Source organism: Thamnophis sirtalis, unplaced genomic scaffold (genome assembly GCF_051295495.1).
Source record: "Thamnophis sirtalis isolate CommonGarterSnake01/CBP01778 unplaced genomic scaffold, rThaSir2_p1.2 scaffold_2, whole genome shotgun sequence".
Taxonomy (NCBI): Eukaryota; Metazoa; Chordata; class Lepidosauria; order Squamata; family Natricidae; genus Thamnophis; species Thamnophis sirtalis.
The window spans coordinates 124,341,094-124,355,699 of NW_028261382.1; the positions used below are offsets into that span (position 1 = coordinate 124,341,094).

Below are 14,606 nucleotides of genomic sequence, written 5' to 3' on the forward strand. Positions count from 1 at the left end.
TTCGTTTCTTCCATGACTGAATCATTTGGTCAATTTATCTTGCCAATTGATCCATTTAACAATTGATAGATGCTTCTGTATTATGTTTATGCCACCAGTCTTACAAAGCTTGAAAGACATATTATATCACCTTCAAGATACAACTCTTAGGAAGGAAATGACTTACAAAAAAGTTGAAAACTTAGAAGTGGCTTTGGGAGAGAAAGAGAAAAGGCAAGCAGTTCTGTTCTTGGTAACGAAAATTTCTACTGAGTCAAGATCATTTCTCAATTGCTATTCACGGGCATACACAACTGTGGTGGGTTGCAGGCGGTATGCCCCGGTATGTATGTACCGGTGCCTGCTGGAAGCAACAGCCACCATACCGGAATGGTGCTTTGGAGGGCCCGCCCGCCTGCCCTCGTTCCTTACCTGTATTTGAAGAAAACCGGCCATCTGTGCATGTGCGCACAGCGTATGGCACCTGCCCAATGCTCCGCCAAGCAGCTGGAGCATTGCAGGCGATGGGTGAGCATGTGTGCGCAGTGCACATGCCCGTGGTGTATGGCCCCATTGCAACGTACCGGTTGCAACGGGAGCCAAAACCCACCACTGATACACAACCAATATTCCTTTTAATTTTTTGATAAATCCTTTTCTTTATATTCTCCAGCCATTCTATGTTACCCTTCTTCAAGCAACAAACACACAACTGGAGCTTCCTTTCTGATTTCTTAAAACAAAATGCTTATCTTGGCATTGATGTGAGACCAGTGGTGAAAGTCAAAAATTTTTACTACTGGTTCTGTGGGCATGGCTTGTTGGGTGTGGCAGGGGAAGGAAACTGCAAAATCTCCCTTCCCACCCCACTCGGGGGTCAGCCAGAGGTGGTATTTGCTGGTTCTCCAAACTACTCAAAGTTTCCGCTACCGGTTCTCCAGAACCTTTGAGAACTTGCTGGATTCCACCCCTGTGTGAGACCCCCTTAAATATTCAAAGTTTCTGAAATATTTATGCTTAAAAGTCCAAAATATTCCAGCATTGACACAGAATACTAACTCTTGATTCCTGATGTTTTTTTCCCCTATAAATTCTTATTTAGGGATCAAAGATTTATATAATAGCTATAATGCCGTATTACAGTGATGGCTAACCTTTTTGTCGTTGTATGCCAAAAGCGCACATGCACACCCCACCCACAATGCAATGTGTGCATTACACTCCCATGCCCCCCGCACCCTGTGCATTCACACGTGACCCCCTTGCCCTGTTTGGGCCTAGCAGGCCTCCCTGCAGCCTCCTGGGACCAAAAACTGGTGTGTGTGTGTGTGTGTGTGTGTGTGTGTGTGTGTGTGCGTGCACCACACCCTCTATGCTCCCCCTGTCCATGCGTGCCTGCCCCCGCACATGTGTGCACATCTCCCGCATGCACTCCGCCCCCCCCCATGCATGTACAACAAGAGATCTGAAAATCAGTTGGTTGACAGGGGAGCATGCGCATGTGTAGTGGAGCTGAGCTGGGGCGACAGCTTGCCTGCCCACAGAAAGGGCTCTGTGTGCCACCTGTGGCACGCATGCCATAGGTTTGCCATTACAGCTGTATTATCTCATTAAGGTGGAAAAATATTTGTAGTACCATATTAATGCTCACTTACCATTAATCTATTCATCCATATCTTTCATTCTCATATCTTACTTTCAGAAATATTCTCATCTTCGGTTGACCCAACAAGTCATTCAGAAACCTTGTTACAGAAGCAAACTCTGGTGGTGTGGAATTATATTTATGGGAATTGGAGAAATTGGGAACTTCGCAGCCTATGGATTTGCTCCAGTTATGGTTGTGGCTCCTTTAGGAAGTGTGGCTGTCATTGGTGAGACTTCCTCTCCTTCATTTTATGTGTGAACCTAAATGATACTGTGGGGCTCTTGCTGCCTTCTGAGCTTCATTGTTTTCTTGAAGACATTTCATTACCCAGCTAGGTAACACCATCAGTTCTAGAAGGGAATGGGATTTCCTAGCACTTATAACATTACATACTTGTGTAATGAAATGTTTACAAGAAAACATCCAAGCTCAGACAGTACCAGGGTACCCATAGTTCAACCCTGTACTATACTGTAAATATTCTCTTCCAAACAGTACTATTTTAAGGTTCTTGAGAAAGCAGGTAGCTATGTCATAAAACTGTCCTGCTCAGATATTGTGGTCTCTTCCTCTGAATGCTAGTTGGTCTCATTTTGTCTAGCACTGAAAATTGTGTTTGCTATTAATGTTCTCTCACACATGACAGTTCTCAGAACTTTTCAGGCAAATGACAGCCCTAGAAAAAATAATTCCATGCAGATGTTTTACTGTTGTCAACTTGTTCCTGCCAAGCTGAATACTGTCTTTGTTCTGAAACAGTAAAAGCAGAAGCAGTGCATGGTTGGTACATGTGACTGGTTCCATGCAAGCTAAAACAGCTTAGGATGCTACTGAAAATAAGGGCTGATGCTAATTAAACTCCAAGTCTTAAATTTCAAAATACATTATTACAGCCAAAGTGCCTTTATTTAAAATGAAATAAAACATTGGATGACATCAAGATGGTCATCAAAATGAGTTTTAACTATGGGAGATCTTCCATTAGCTGGTGCAATAATTATCTTGCAATAATTTAGGTTATATTGTTTACTTTTATTGTTTACTGATTAATCAAACGGCCATATCAAATCATAACATGTCATCAAAATAGAGTTAAACTTAATATATAAACTGAATATCTGAATTTATAAACATATTCAGTAAAATAATCCAATAAGATCATCTCCTTGGGAGTTGACCCCAATCTGATCTAGTTAAGAAGTTCTCAGTTGGATGGTTTTAGCTATAAACTTGCCAGTTTCTTTTTTTTTTAAAGTTTTTTTTATTGTTTAATTGAACAAAAACACAAAAAAGAAACATCCTTCATTACATCTTGTAGAAAGCATGTCGATTGGTTACAAATACATTTCATGCGTTTCTTCCACAATCATTACTTATACTTCATTCATATTGAATTGTAAATCAAAAATATTTATGTATTTTACTACCCAATGTACTACAATTCTCATTTAACTACTATTATTTAAACATGCTTTTATCTGAAATCATTTGTATTTAAAGACACAACCACCTACTGGCATTCATTCGCAATTTCAATAAACCTCCAATTACATTACACCTTTATAACATATTCTGGAAAAAAATCAATTAATAAGATATCTAAGCATTTCCTCCTCCCCCTTTCCCCCAACTCCCTATTTAAAGCTTGTATCCAATTTGTTTTTACCAATACAACACATATATATATCATTAAACATTATCCATTAACATTTCCTTGTTATTGTTGTAGTTAGCTAAAAATTATTTAATATTTATATCACATCTCCTCTCATCAGACCGAAAAGAAATTACACCTTTATAACAAGATCTAAACAAAAATGTATTAATAAAATTTATAGGTCTTTTCCCCAAGTCCCAATTTACAATTTATAGCCAAGTTACTTTTACTAGTTAAGGTTATCATTTCCTTATTGTTATCACAGTTAATTATATGTTAACGAATAAACATTTAATAACAATCTAAAACAATCTACAAAATACTAAAATTCCTACTTATTAATCACCAAAAATTAACTAACTTTTATCATCAACTTTCATTATCAACCTGTATCTTTCCAGTGGCAAAACAGTCTTATCTCTCTTGCCAGTTGTTGTGTCAATTCTCTTTTTAACTCCTTTATAAAGTTTTTATAAACTTCTCTCCGCACTTTATTGCTTGAAAGATCTCTCAGATAATCTCGTTGCCCTTGAATTGTTATTGAAAGTAAATTGTCTTTGGTTGTCAGACTTATTTCTGAAAAGGTTTCTCTTCTTAACTCCATCATTATCACCCTTTTTTTTCTCCTGTATCTTGAAATCTGGGATAAAGCTCCAAATTGTCAAATTCACTTTTCCATCTTCCCTTCTTTCCACTTTCACCCATGTTTGCTCCATTAATAAGTTCATCTATTGTCTTGTCTTTATCTTCTATATTTTCATTCTCTTCTTTAATTTTTGGGGCTCCGGGTTGGAGAAGAAGTTGGATAGACTATTGTTTCTCACAGCAAAAGATGATGGGGTTCATCATCTTTTAACTGTGAGAAACAATAGTCTATCCAACTTCTTCTCAAATCTCCCAAATCCTTCCCATATATTTTGAATTCCAGCCAGGATATTTCAAAATTTTAAGGTTTCCTCATCTGCATATTAATCCATTTTTCCAAAAAAAAAGGAGAGAAAAAGAAAAAAGGAATCTGATAGCCACTGCCTTCCACCACCTTCCAGAGGTGCCTTCTACCTCTTTTGTATGTGTGTGTGTATGTGTGTGTGTGTGTATAGTTGACTTAAGCACAAGTTCTTTTGTACTCTTCAAAGAAGAAGGGTTCTATCTTTTTCTTTCCTTTTTCTTCCCTTGCCAAAATATTTTCCAAAAGCACCTGCGAAAACAATTCGTGCCCTTGGCTCTTTATCAGATTTTGTAAGAAAGTTGCAAACCCTTCAGTTACAAAGTTAGTGAGATCAAAGAAGAAAGAACAAATGATACATTGTTTCAAAAAAAAACCCTCCAGACTCTGATTTCTGAGTGGCAGATTCCACTTTTTCATACTTGTCTCAACCTTATGGAAAACAAAGGTCTTTAATTGTCTTTAATGGAATTTAATGGTGGGAAGAATTGTTAAAATAAAAAAGAAGGTTTTAGTTCAAGCCAAAAAATAAGGTGACAAAGAATAGAGGGGAAAAAATCAATCCATTCACTTTAAGAGGAGAAACAGGAAACATTATGGTCACTTCAATCCACAAAATATCGTTACAAAGAAAAAAACAAAAACTTTCCAAGGCAGTCCAATAAAAGTTAAATTTGCCACTTTATTCTTTTACTTAAAGGACTAATTTATGTTTTAAAAAAAGTTTATTTGGACAATCTTTCTCAGAATAGAAAAAAAAAAACCTCACCAGATGGTCTCACTTTCACTTCCTTCCGGAGCCATCTCCGACTTCGTCAGGCTAGGGCTGCCTGTTTGCCGCCAGCTTGAAGTGCTTCCCTTGGGTCAATCAAGGACTTTGATGACCCTGAGACCAGCAAGGCTTTGTCTTCCTGTTCACCATCTCTACGGGATGGTTTAGATCAAATTGGACCGTCCAGTGACAAAAGTGTCAATGGTAGTCTCGGACTGTCGAGACCGCACGTTGTATTGTCACGATGTTGGATCCTTCCTCTTTCTGACTATCCAGATGTTTGTTCCTTGAAGGAGGTAAAATGATCTATTGATGGGTTGTCCGGTCAATTTGGGTTATGGATTTAGTTTTGTGAAAAGTAAAATCATCTAAAAGTTCTTCCAGATGAAGAAGGGATTATGTGTAAGAATGGTGAATAGATGCTACAATAAATGACACATTATCCCTTAGTTCCATAGGGACAAATACATTTTCTTATATGGGATCTTAGAATACATATGTTCTTTGTAATAATGCCAAAGGCAAACTATTATGCCTAGCCCAGAAAATTCATCTTTGACTCTTGGAAAATGTAAGTGAGGAGAAATAGCTGATTACTTTGTTGTTGTAAATTCTTTACTTTTATTCTATATTATTCAGTCACAGCAGATTTGTATGTTTCATACAGTTATACTCTAAAGATCACAGAAGCCTTGCTGATAACTCACGTCATTAATTTTTGTCCTATAACCTCAGTTAAACATGAGGAGACATTTTTAAGACATCTTTAGAGAAGATTTGGGCCTAGTTGTTAAGTTATATCAGAACTGTACCACTGTATATTGCTGAGGCATTTTCGCTCTCCAAAAGCACAATACAAATTCTTCCACATAGATTGTTGTTTTTGAGGGAAAAGCTCATCGTAGCTTCTTTCTCACTAATACTAGAGGTGGTATTCTACCGGTTCGGACCGGGTCGCCAGACCAGAACCAGTAATGGAAATCATGGGAGGTTCTGCCCACCCGCGTTCGGCTATATAGCATCCCATTTAGGCCCTTTTTTCGCCAAAAGCGCATGTGGGGAAGGATCTGTGCATGCACGGAGATTTGCAAAATGTGAAAAAAATGTGTGCGCTCATTTGCGAAGTGGTAGGAAAGGTAAGTGTATACCACCCCTGACTAATACATAGTTTTCAATACGAAGGCTATATTGTTCATTCCCCAACTCCTGCAGACTAAGGGGATCTATTTGAGAATGCAAGACTGCAATTGTGATGTGAGTGGAATTTGGAGGGAATTGTGATTTATATTCTGGAGTCTTTCCCCTCCACATTCACTCCTTTCGATCATTCTGCTGTAGTTTAACGTTGCTTGGATACCAGTACTTTTTGCTTGTGAAAGCTGTCAGCCTAAATGTTTCACATGAAGTGATGATCTTAGTAGATATATATTTTAAGTGCATCTCCAAAAGGATCACATTTTTAAAATCTGCATATGGAACCCGGTAGCTCTTTACAGCTAATATATTTAAATTACTTAAAGGTGGAGGAATTATATTTCCCGGGGAAAGAGAATTCCTACTAAAAACACACATTTTTGCAGGTGGCTATTTCTCTTTTTAGTCCCCTGAGAGCAAGTCAGTTTTCTATTTTTATGGTTCATTGGCAAAATAAAATATGCTGGATATTTCTTTTTCCAAAAAGGAACAGCTGAAGTAAGAAGATTGCCTGAATTTAAAGCCTTCTTGCTGGAAATCATGAAAAAAAATCTCCCAAAGACTGCCAAAGAGTTAATATAATGCCTAATGAGAGCTTGTAGCAGATTGAAACAAAAATTAGGTGGTAGAATCTTAGGAAGATGCAAGTGATAATATTTGAGAGTTTGGCTGCTGTACAGTACACAAATAAAATACAACAGTTCGGTATAACGGTGCGGTATTATTTTTCTCTCTGTGTGCTAACTACCTGCAGGGAGATCTTACATAATAAGCTTGTGTCCTCTATGCGTATTATAATTACATCAAGTATTTACCCAATGCTTATAAACACAAATGCTGTGAGTTGCCACCATCATCATCACATATCTAACAGTGTAATAACCAGACTGATGCTTGTCACTGATTACAGGACATTTAAAAGGGAGTTGAATTTCAGTAGCTGGAATAATTATAGACGAGGAAGGTAAGTCACAGAATTAGACAGGTCGTATTATTGCGACACTAGAACCTGTGGCCAGGTATGAGCCCGATAGTGATATGCAATCAATGAAAAGAAAGACGATGCGATGGTCCTGAACAGATTAATGTGTAAGAGAACGAATATGATATGTAAATGTTGCCTTGGCAAGCACATCCGTTGACTTTCATCCAGCTCTCTCCGCATGACTCATTTTAAATTATAGATGTGAAGACGAGGCATGCTTCAAAATAGGAGCTTGATAAAGAGCGAGGTTTTTTTCTTCTGAAGAAGCTATCTGAGTGGACATAATTAATTCTTTTCACTGGTTTCTTAGTTGATTATTGCTTTGTACAAGCAAAATCTCTCCACTGGTTATTCATTTTTACTCTCTTTAATTTAACCATGTCAGAATTACAAATAGACTGAAAGCCTGACTATGGATGATCTTCTACATCCTCGCTCAGCAACACAGTGTGCAGGGACACCTCCCCCAAAGCTAAATTGAAAAAAAAATTAAAATGTTTATTAGAAATGGCTGATGTTTGCAATCTTCCGCACTGAAATGAGGAAGCAACCAGAATAATATATGCCCAAAATTGGAAAAACAATGCAGTACTAAAGAAAGATGAGGTGATAAGAAAATTTTTAGAGTGTGCGGAGATGGACAAACTTGACGAAATAATTACAAGGTTAATAAAAATTAAATGTTTATTAGAAATGGCTGATGTTTGCAATCTTCCTTACTGAAATGAGGAAGCAACCAGAATAATATATGCCCAAAATTGGAAAAACAATGCAGTACTAAAGAAAGATGAGGTGATAAGAAAAATTTTAGAGTGTGTGGAGATGGACAAACTTGACGAAATAATTACGAGGAAAGGAGGAATCAGAATATTACTTAATATGGAATCAATTGTATAAATGGTTAGAGGATGGAAACAAAATAGTGATGTTGTAGAAGTATTAAGATATAGTGATAAGAATATAGTTAAGATATGTTAAGATATAGTAGCTAAACGATAGCAAGTATATAATGTACATCAATGTACAATATATATAAAGTGATATTCTGATACAAACAGTTAAGTATAAATAAGTATGGAATAGTATACACAAATAAGTAAAGAACAAGGGGACCACAAGTGTAAGGTATGAATGTATGGGGGGGGCAGCAATTGTAAAGACATACCAGGGGTGGGTTCCTGCCAGTTCTAACCTCTTCTATAGAAGAGATTCCACAAATCTACAGTGCCGTTTAGAAATGGTTCCAGCTCCCTTCCTCCCGCGCCCGTCCGCACATCATCAAGATGAAGAGCGAGTGGAGGAATTCTGGGAGTTGAAATCCACAAGTCTTAAAGCTGTCAGGTCTGAACACTCTTGGTTTTTTTTTTTGTAAGGGTTAGGGGTGTGAAGGTCTTGTAACTTGAGAGCTTTAAGACTTGTGTGCTTCAAATGCCAGAGTTTCTGAGCCAACATTTTGGTTGCTAAGCAAGAGCATTGTTAAGTGAGTTTCACCACATTTTACAAGTTGGCCATGCCTACCTAGTCCCCTGGCTCCCATCCGGCCACATGGCTTGCAAGCCACTCCCACCCAGTCACATGGCAAAGCCACTCCCACAAAGCAGACCACACCTACAGAAGAGGTTCTAAACCCACCACTGAGACATACCGACATGGAACTGCTGTATGATGGAAAACATTTTTTTCCCTTTGTTGTCTTAATCTATGTCTTGTTATGTTTATGTGTTTAAAATTAAATTAAAAATTAAAAAATAGGAAATGGCTGACGTTTTACAAGGTTGTCAGGATTTCGTCGTTTTCCCATGGGATTTGAATGCCAAAATATGGTGAACTTGTAAGAAAAAAATCTAATTACAACTTTTATGCATTCACGGCCACCCCATCATTAAAAGTTGCACAGTGGTTTCCACTGCCCAGGCTTCAATCACAAGTGTTCAGTGAACTAATAGGGGAGTAGTTGGAACACTTCAGAGGCTGCGGTTAATTTTTTTTTCTTTAATTTACGATTTGTACACCACCAGCTACAAAGGGGCTTTTGGCAATTTGCAGCTATAAAAATTCCTAAGTTAAACTACCTTCTTAGTCTCCCAAACAGGGGTATCCGCAGGGGATGTGTAACCCAGCACCTTTCTTTTTAAAGTACATTGACAAACAAGTGTACAGAGATGTCTTCATTATGCTGCCATGACAAACATCTTGATTCCCATTGCGCTACTCCCAAACAATGGAGGAGTCCTATATCCTTAAGAAATTTTATAGATGTAGTCCTATTTCTTCAAACTTAAAAGTTCTGAACAGTAAGCAATTTACCATGACTAAGACAGACCATAATGCCTGTTGCATTAGACAAATGCTGACAGGGTTTAGTTGATAGAGCCTTACAATTTTGACCTTTCCCCTAGGCCAGTGGTTCCCAAACTTGGCAACTTTAAGACTTGTGGACTTCAACTCCCAGAATTCTGGGAGTTGAAGTCCACAAGTCTTAAAGTTGCCAAGTTTGGGAACCACTGCCCTAGGCAACCTATGTTGGGTTCTTATTTTAGGTGTCCCAAATTTTTCCATTAACCTACTTAACTTTGCCTATTGCACTGTCCAAATAACTTAACAAGACTGACTACATTTTTAATACATATATTAACCTACGTAATATTAATATTTCCTCCCCAGGTAGTGCAGTTATAGCTGTCTTATTCCTAAAAGAAAATTTTAGATCTCAAAGTATATTGGGTAAGTACCATAAATCATTGCCAAATAATTACTTGATGTATTGTTTATTCTGAAAACATTAACTTTGCAAACACAACATCTTTACTGTAATTAAGCACAATTTAAAAATTAATATAAATGGATGTTTCTGTTCCCTTTTTATACTATCTTAATCACTTACTAAAAGTATTTTAATAACATTTTGCTGGTGAATCTTTGCAATAAGTTGAACTTTTCATACCATCTCAAACAGTTTTATATTAATATAAATTGATTAATGTATAATTGAATAATAATTATTCCCTTCAAATATCTTTATTCTTTTAGATAAATTAACAGTCCAATGTTATGTTTGGCACTGAAAGTACAGCAGTCATTTGCAAATATAACTTATTAAAGATAACTGAGGGTCTCAAACTTTATTACAATAATCCTTTTTGTAGCATCCTGTGTCATGGTATGGTATGCTGGCTTAACAGCCGGGGACAAGAAGGCATTACAGAGGGTGATGAGCACAGCACAACAAATCATGGGGTGCCCCCTAGCCCCACTGGATGAAATCGCCCGGCCCCACTGTCTCAGCAGAGTAGGAAAATCCTCAGGGACGATTCACACCCTGAACAGCATTTCTTTATTCTCCTACCATCGGGCAGGAGATAAAGAAGCATAGCCAGCCAAACAAATAGGATGGAAAATAGCTTTTATCCATGAGCTGTTAGGCTTTTAAATGCAACATAACATCACAATCAGGCTAATGTGATAGACTTGCGGGGGCAGTGTAATGTGCAACAAGTATATATTGGTGTAATATAATTACGTGTGTGTGTGTGTGTATATACGCACATGCACACACCATATTTTTCAGAGTATAAGATACACCTTTTCCCTCCAAAAAAGAGGGTGAAACTCTGAGTGCATTTATACACTGAATACAGCATTTATGGCCTCCTGAAACCCTGCCCCCTTCACCAAAATTGCCGTGCATAGCCTTTAGGAAGCTTCCAGAGTGCTCCTGGGGGCTGGAGAGGGCGAAAAAGAGCAAAAATTGGTTGTTTTTTGCCTCCCCAGTCGCCAGGAGCATTCTACAAGCCTCCTAAAGGCTATGCATGCCCTGTTTATGACAAAAATGGGCCCATTTTTGTGAAAAACGGGCCGTTTTTGGGAGGTCTGCAGAGTGCAAAAACCTTTTAAATAAATGCCTCTTCAAAATCTTGGTGCATCTTATACTCCAGTGCATCTTACACTCCGAAAAATACAGTGTCTGTGTTTGTGTGTATGTGTGTATGTATATAATATGTGTGTGTGTGTGTGTGTGTGTGTGTATGTGTGTATTTGAAAGGCAAAAGGGAAGCAGTATGCTCCCTCCCATATTTGAAAAAACACTTAATTATTCCCTTGGCTCAGCTGATAAGAGAGGAGAGCTTGTAGCTTGGAGGTTAATATAACTGCCTAACATATAAAAACAGCCCAAGTTTGAATCCCAGATTCTTCTACTTTAGGGATTTACTGTAGGGATTTCTTTTACTTATTGATTTATTGAGATGTATTCTGTGTTCTTGGGTGGGCTGCACCAAGGGAGGCTCATTCAATTTCATTGTACACATGTTGTGCATTGGCAATAAAGGGTTTTTTGTTTGTTTGTCAATAAAGGATTGATTTGTTTATATACCTAAGTAGGACATTCAGATTGATTTTCTTTCTTAGAAACAAATTTCAGAAGCTAATTGTGCAAAAAAGTTATTCTGTTTTCATCTGATTATGGTCGCCATTATGAATGGAGAATTTTCTGTCAGCTATATATGAAACATATACAGTATATTATTTATTCATAAGTTTTATGTCTTTATTACTTTGCTGATAATTGAGCTGATTATTTTAAAAAGAATGGCTCATGTGGCTTGGGAAGTATGTCTATGTTTAAGATTTTTTTGCCCAATAAATAATACAGTGGCATGCCTATGAGAATTGAGCAAAACCAATAAATAGTGTATTTTACACCCGCTACGGATAGTTGATGCCTAAAGAGTATGAGTCATAACGGCTGCGTGTAAAATTCTCCAGATTCACTGTAAGAAAATAACTGATATTAGGATGCTTGCAAAGAAAGCATTGAAAGTACAATTGCTCTGCTTCTGCCTTTCAATGCCCCATTATGCTAGATAAAATCATCTCCTTTTGCGTTTTTCCCATTGGTATCTGAGTCTTTTCCCTTTTCAACAAAAGTTGTTAAGAAGAACATGATGAAAATGGCACAAGGGGTATTCGAATTGATAACGCTAATCCTGAAAAACAGTGTGAACATCTCCCTCAGAGCCTCTCCAAAAAGCTGGTGTCATGTAGTAACTTGTCAGAGAGAAGGCCAAACATACAGGGAGTAACATTTTCACTTATTTAATGTTTCATAATGTTAGGTTTATTTAAATTTTGTCCAGTTCTATTACTTCCTTATTGCATTGAAGCTCCCTAGAAGCCTTTGCTTCATGTGCTCCAGGCGCCCTACTTTAGATACCTTCTACGCAGTGACTCAGTGGCTAAGACACTGAGCTTCACGATCAGAAAGGTCGGCAGTTCAGCGGTTCGAATCTCTAGTGCTGCATAACGGAGTGAGCTCCCGTTACTTGTCCCAGGTTCTGCCAACCTAGCAGTTCAAAAGCATGTAAAAAAAAGTTGAAAAATAGGAACTACTTTTGGTGGGAAGGTAACAGCGTTCCATGTCCTTTCGGAGTTTAGTCATGGCAGTCATATGACCATGGAGACATCTTCAACAGCACTGGCTCTTTGGCTTTGAAACAGAGATGAGCACTGCCCCCTAGAGTCGGGAATGACTAGCACATATGTGCGAGGGGAACCTTTACCTTTACCCTACAGTATCTTATTGCTTCCTAATCTTGATTATGACCATGTTGGAAACATCTGCTTGACTAGGCTGGAAAGTAGGATCCCTGCAGAAACTTTCATTAAATTCAACAAGGTTGGTCATAACTAAACGTTATTAGTCCTGGTAGTATTTCTGTTTATTACGCAGTTATAATTAAGTATTGCACCTATATAGAATAAAATGGCAATTAATGTGATAACACATTACAATTGATGATCACTTCATACAGTATTGTAAAATTAGAAGCATCTAAACCATAAAGTCCATGACATACATTAACATCTGCACATTTAAAATAACAGGCAAGAATTTATATTTTCATTGATTTGAAGGGAGCTCATGAAGGATAAGTATTTTTAGTGCCTTTGTAACATTTAAGCATCTGACTCCAAGGTCATCTTGGTTGGAGTCAATTCCAATGACCCAAAGGCAAATAAGAAAAGACAACTGTGATGCAGTTGATCCAGATGGTAGAACTATATGAGCCTGACTGGTAATTATGTCAAGAATATAGGTTGAAAGACCAATAATAGGTGAATTTTGGGGGGTTAGTTTTGAGAAGCCACAACCACCCACCACTTCTTCCTCTTTAAACGAAACAAATTGTGTGCTTTTTCCTGCCCAAACCTACCATCTTCACATCTTCTGTGAAGTATTCCCCTTACGGACAAATCGTAAGAAATGACTTTGGACAAGCTGGTGCTCTCCAGATGTTTTGGGCTTACAAGCAGGGGTGAAATCCAGCAGGTTCTGACAGGTTCTGGAGAATTGGTGGCAGAAATTTTGAGTAGTTTGGAGAATCAGCAAATGCCATCTCTGACTGGCCCCAGAGGGGGGTGGGAATGGAGATTTTGCAGTATCCTTCCCCTGCCACTTCCACCAGGCCACGCCCACCAAGCCACACCATGCCCACCAAGCCACGCCCACAGAACCGGTAGTAAAAAAATTGCATTTCACCACTGGTTACAAGCCTCCCGGGCAATGCTGTGTTAGAGGAAGCTGGTTTTTGAGTTCCTATGCAAAAAAACAAGCAGATAATACAACCTATGGAATAGCCTCTGTAGATTTTTGCACTAACCTTGGAATATGTAGTTGATTCCAGAGAATTTACAGGGATGTACAGAGAATTTATTTTTCAGCTGATCAGATCCCCCTTAGGTGCTTCTCATAGTTTGAAGCCACCGTCTCTGCTGATTTATTTCTGTGAGTGTCTTTGCCACAGAGGTTTTTAACAATGTGGCTGCATTCCATTAACATTAGCAATATCATGAGAAAGAGAATGAGTATTCGGGCGATTTGCGTAAGCACATAAATACTTAATAGAATTCTGCCACGCCTCTGCATTTTTCTCCCCCTTTCAAATAATCCCATTAATATTTCTCTGCAGACTTTTGTACCCCCAGATATTCTCCATGGATTGATTTTGGAAGCAAAGGATTTTAAACTCAAAAGAAAAAAGATATGTGTTTTTCTGGTTAAAGAAAAACTTATTTAGTGTTTACATATTGTTTACAAATAAAATCCTGAAAAAAATAAACAACAAACCTTTTAGGTCCCTTCTATTTACAAAATTGTTACACAATAATGATTTCCTCATTTTTTTTTAAAAAAACACCAAGGTTACTCGAGGAGGGGGGGGTTCTTCCAGTTATGTATGGTATAGAAATGATTATCTAAATGGATTTTCCCTTTGGCATAGATTTCATCATTTACCAGAAAATATAACGAGATAAATGTAAAATAAAATATAAATAAATAAATATAAATATAAATATAAAAAGTTATTAATCGCACGAGTGATACTGGGTGTACCTAGGTACACCCATGTTACACCTATCCTCCGC

The 14,606-nt window shown here is 37.8% G+C and overlaps 1 protein-coding gene across 2 annotated transcripts in view; it reads left to right on the forward strand.

The window, feature by feature from the left end:
* The window catches only part of NIPAL2 (NIPA like domain containing 2), a 43,604-nt gene that overhangs the window by 3,777 nt on the left and 25,221 nt on the right, over window positions 1–14,606 (forward strand). For both annotated transcript variants that reach the window (XM_087706824.1, XM_087706825.1), the window contains exons 3-4: window positions 1,682–1,853; window positions 9,846–9,905. In XM_087706824.1, coding sequence (XP_087562950.1) covers window positions 1,682–1,853; window positions 9,846–9,905 — 232 coding nt within the window. The remainder of the gene's footprint in view (window positions 1–1,681; window positions 1,854–9,845; window positions 9,906–14,606) is intronic.